Source organism: Montipora foliosa, chromosome 7 (assembly GCF_036669935.1).
Source record: "Montipora foliosa isolate CH-2021 chromosome 7, ASM3666993v2, whole genome shotgun sequence".
Taxonomy (NCBI): domain Eukaryota; kingdom Metazoa; phylum Cnidaria; class Anthozoa; order Scleractinia; family Acroporidae; genus Montipora; species Montipora foliosa.
The window spans coordinates 8621611-8625377 of NC_090875.1; the positions used below are offsets into that span (position 1 = coordinate 8621611).

The following is a 3767-nucleotide window of genomic DNA, read 5'->3' on the forward strand; positions in this document are numbered from 1 at the left end:
TTGCTGGTGTTGCCGAAAGAATTAAGAACGCTCTCAAGTCACATAACACCTCGACTACGTTCAAACCGATTGGCACATTAAGATCTAAACTTGTCAAGGTCAAAGAGAAGATGCCTAGAGAAAAGTTGTCAAATTTAGTCTACGGGATCCCTTGGGGATCTCAGGGATGTGCGGCCAGCCATGTTGGCGAAACCAAACAATCCCTGCTTACCCGCCTGGATCAGCACCGTCACCAGGGATCCACTTCTGCGGTGTACCTACATTGTAAGGAAACCCGTCACTCTTTCAACAACACGGAAGTTGGTGATACTCGATCGAGAAGAGGACTGGGTCCGACGAGGCATATAGGAGGCCATATGGGAGAGGGTGGAGCAGCCATCTCTCAACCGCAAAGGGGGGCTCCGTTTCAGTTTGTCCAACACATCGGACCGGGTGCTGGGTTACTTATTCTGTACGGTAAAATGTATTTTGTTCGTCAGGGAAAAATTGAGCACTCAAACTTGAAACGACGGGGATCGTAATAGATGCCTTTTCCCTGACCGCATTTCCACTGTGTGAGACTCGTCGACCACAACTGCTGCCAAATTTCGGTTAAGGCGAAGCTATCAAACTAACTATCAAATAAAACTATTCCAAGCTTCATTATCGAAGAAAAGGAAGTAAAAATTCGGTATGTCGGTTCAATTACGAAAATGCATCGTATTATTTTCCTCCCGGTAACCGGGATAAAGTGTTCATAAAATATGGCAAAATTTCCAGCCTGCTCACCTAGATCCCGGTTGGAAAAACCGTGATCTCGGAAACCAGGCCAGCCCGGTCAACTGGGCTCATATGCAGAGGCCCCAAGTCTTGTATTAAGTTCGGCGGGGCAATTACGCAACAAGTGAAATAGGCCTCGCTCTTTTGTGTCTAAAGGGACAAGTGATCCTTGCACTTATCTGGGACAATTAAAGCAATTTTCGCTTGTGGACACCCGAAAAATTCTGCTGGCTTCAATGCAATTCAAACCATGACCTCTGCAATGCTGGTGGAATGCTCTACCTGTGGGATAATTCGTGTAACTTACATGATGAAGGAAAGAAATGTGTGTTTGAAGTGCGGGTTATGGACGAAAGGTTGAAGTGATCCTTTCGCACTTCAAATAACCATTTCTTTCCTTCATCAGTCCTTTCACGGGAACACATAAGCCCACCAAATTGACCTGCTCCCAACTGTGTGGCTTCATAGCTCAGTTAATAGAACATTGCACCGGTATCTGAATTCTACACTACCAACTGAGCTATGAAGCCACTCGGTTGGGAGTAAGTCAAATGTATATATTTGAAGCGCGGGTTATAGACGAAAGGGAGAAGTGATCCATGTACTTATCCACTGCATGGAGACAATTTAAGCAATTGTCTCTTAAAGAGACCTTAAAAATCCAGGTGGCTTCAACAGGCATGTGCTAGAACCAAGAACACCGGAACACCCATTTTCCTGACTAGATACTTATTTTATACTTATTAGTTATTTTGGGAGACCAGCTACTGTTTGTATTTTTAATTCACATATTATTCAGCTAGCTACTACTTACCTTTACAGTACAAATATACCTTGTTTTTGTTACACCCCGGAACACCGCAACATCACGGAACACCCAAAATAACAAAGACCAACAAAAAATAGATAAAAAATAGATATATTAAAAATACAATATAAAAAGCGCTTTGGTTTTGCACTGACCAGAACGTCGTTACAGATCGTCTTCCTGGTAGTGTCTCCAAACATGTAGAACGGTGAGTGAAAAACAATCAGGTCATTTACAAATACAGTTCGGCTGTGATCAACTCAATCCTTGGTAGTTTTTTAATCTGTCAGGTAGCGACTCTGACGAGGAGCTTTCTTAAAGCGTGTAAGTTTTTGGTTTTATGTAGAAACTTTTTACTTGTGTTTGCAGTAATCCGTGAGGGGCACTTCGCGTTTCAAACAAGAGATTCAGGACTAAAAAGTGGTTGAGGACCAGCTACCAGTTTGCAAGCGAACTTCCAGCGTGGTTTGAATAGTGCGACGGGATTCTGGGAGGGAAAGTGACGGAACCCCATGCTCAGCCAAGAGAGCTTGTTTGCAGGCCTACTCCACGATTGTAGTAATAAAGTGCGAATCACAAGTGTCATGACTGATAAATCGAACAGTGCACGCTGTTTTTTAATACTCGATTTCCAGACGCAAAGAACCAGGGTGCGAAAAATAAGACAGTGTAGCATCGAAGACAGGTGACTGGATATTAGATGTCGTGTGTTCGATAAAGCTTGGAATTCTTTGAAATCACAGTAGAAGTGTGGAAAAAGTTGTTGTAATCCTCCTCTGAGTCACTACCTGACAGATAAAAAAATCACCAAGGATTGAGTTGATCACAGCTGGATTGCATTTGTAAATGACTTGATTGTGATTCACTAACCGTTCTCCATGTTGGGGGGCACTACCAAAATTGCGATCTGTAACGACGTTCTGGTCGGCGGTAAAGCAAAGCGCTTTTTTAATTGTATTTTTAATAATTTATTTATTTATTTGTTGATGTTTATTATTTTTGGTGTTCCGGTGTACTTGGTTTTAGCACATGCCGCTTCAACAGGATTCGAACCCATGACCTCTGCGATGCCGGTGCAATTCTCTACCAACTACTGAGCTATGAAGCCACTCAGTTGGGAGCTGGTCGATTTGTCGGACTCATGTGTTCCTCTGAAAGGACTCCAATGAAATAAATGTATAATTGAAGTGCGGGTGATAGACGAAAGGGAAAAGCCATCCTCACACTTTAGCTACCATTTGTGTTTTTTAGGTTCAACAGGATTTAAGAGGTGTGAGAAGTCCTTCTTATTCAGCCTTGTAAACCAATCAGGAGCTGGTCCAACAAAGATGAAACTCAAGGGTTCTTCAAACCACCATGGAATCTTCTGTGACAATTCATATGGACCCACGTTTGGATGCAGCCATGACCTTTATATAAGTAGTGACGCAAATATCAATGACAGTAGCTACAGTAACTTAAACGATACATACGAATGCCCCCCTAATATGGTTGCCGATTCATTTTTAGCCGGCAGCTGCAATTTTTACGTCCATGAGCTGGAAGTGTTTGTCATTAAAAACGAGCTTGCCTAATTATAGTGACATGAATGGTTTGTCTATCCCTGGAATAGGTCTGTTAGAATAAGACAAGAGAGCCTTTTGTCGTTTAAACACCCGAAAAATTAGTAGTTTGACTGTGGGACTGTTTCCACTTCTATAGAAGTGTGTTTTAATCCTTCAACGGACGTGTTGCTGACTTCTCATGAAATGCTTTTGTTGTTGTTGTTTTTTTTTCTAGACTTAAGAGTTACTAACTTTTCAAAGGACGAAAAGTTGGTACTTTAAGGAGGGTGCCTACTAATTCAAAGGTATTTTTCCTCGGTTTATGATTATGCGCGAAATGTAGATCTTAACAAGTGATATTGAAATCAAAAAAGAAAATCGGAGGTAACCACGCATTTTTGAAAGATAATTGATGAACAATATTTGTAAAAAGCTTTAAAATACAAAGCCATGTATGGCGTTCTTTCTCAAGTGAGCTTAATTATCTCTGTAAAATGCATGGTTACCCCCAATTTTCTTTTTGGATACCAACAGTACTTACTAAGATCTACTTTCTCTGCATAATTTTAAACGGCGCAAAAATTTCCCTGTATTAGTATGCATCATTGATAGGAAATCCGAGTATCTCAAGATGCGCAGAACGTATGCGCAATAAC

At 41.4% G+C, this 3767-nt stretch overlaps 1 protein-coding gene across 1 annotated transcript in view; it reads left to right on the forward strand.

Moving 5' to 3' along the window:
- LOC138009853 (uncharacterized) overlaps positions 1-3336 on the forward strand; it is a 30847-nt gene extending 27511 nt beyond the window's left edge. The window contains exon 3 of the mRNA XM_068856847.1: positions 2819-3336. Coding sequence (XP_068712948.1) covers positions 2819-3141 — 323 coding nt within the window. The 3' untranslated portion in view covers positions 3142-3336. The remainder of the gene's footprint in view (positions 1-2818) is intronic.
- The last annotated feature ends 431 nt before the right edge of the window (positions 3337-3767 follow it).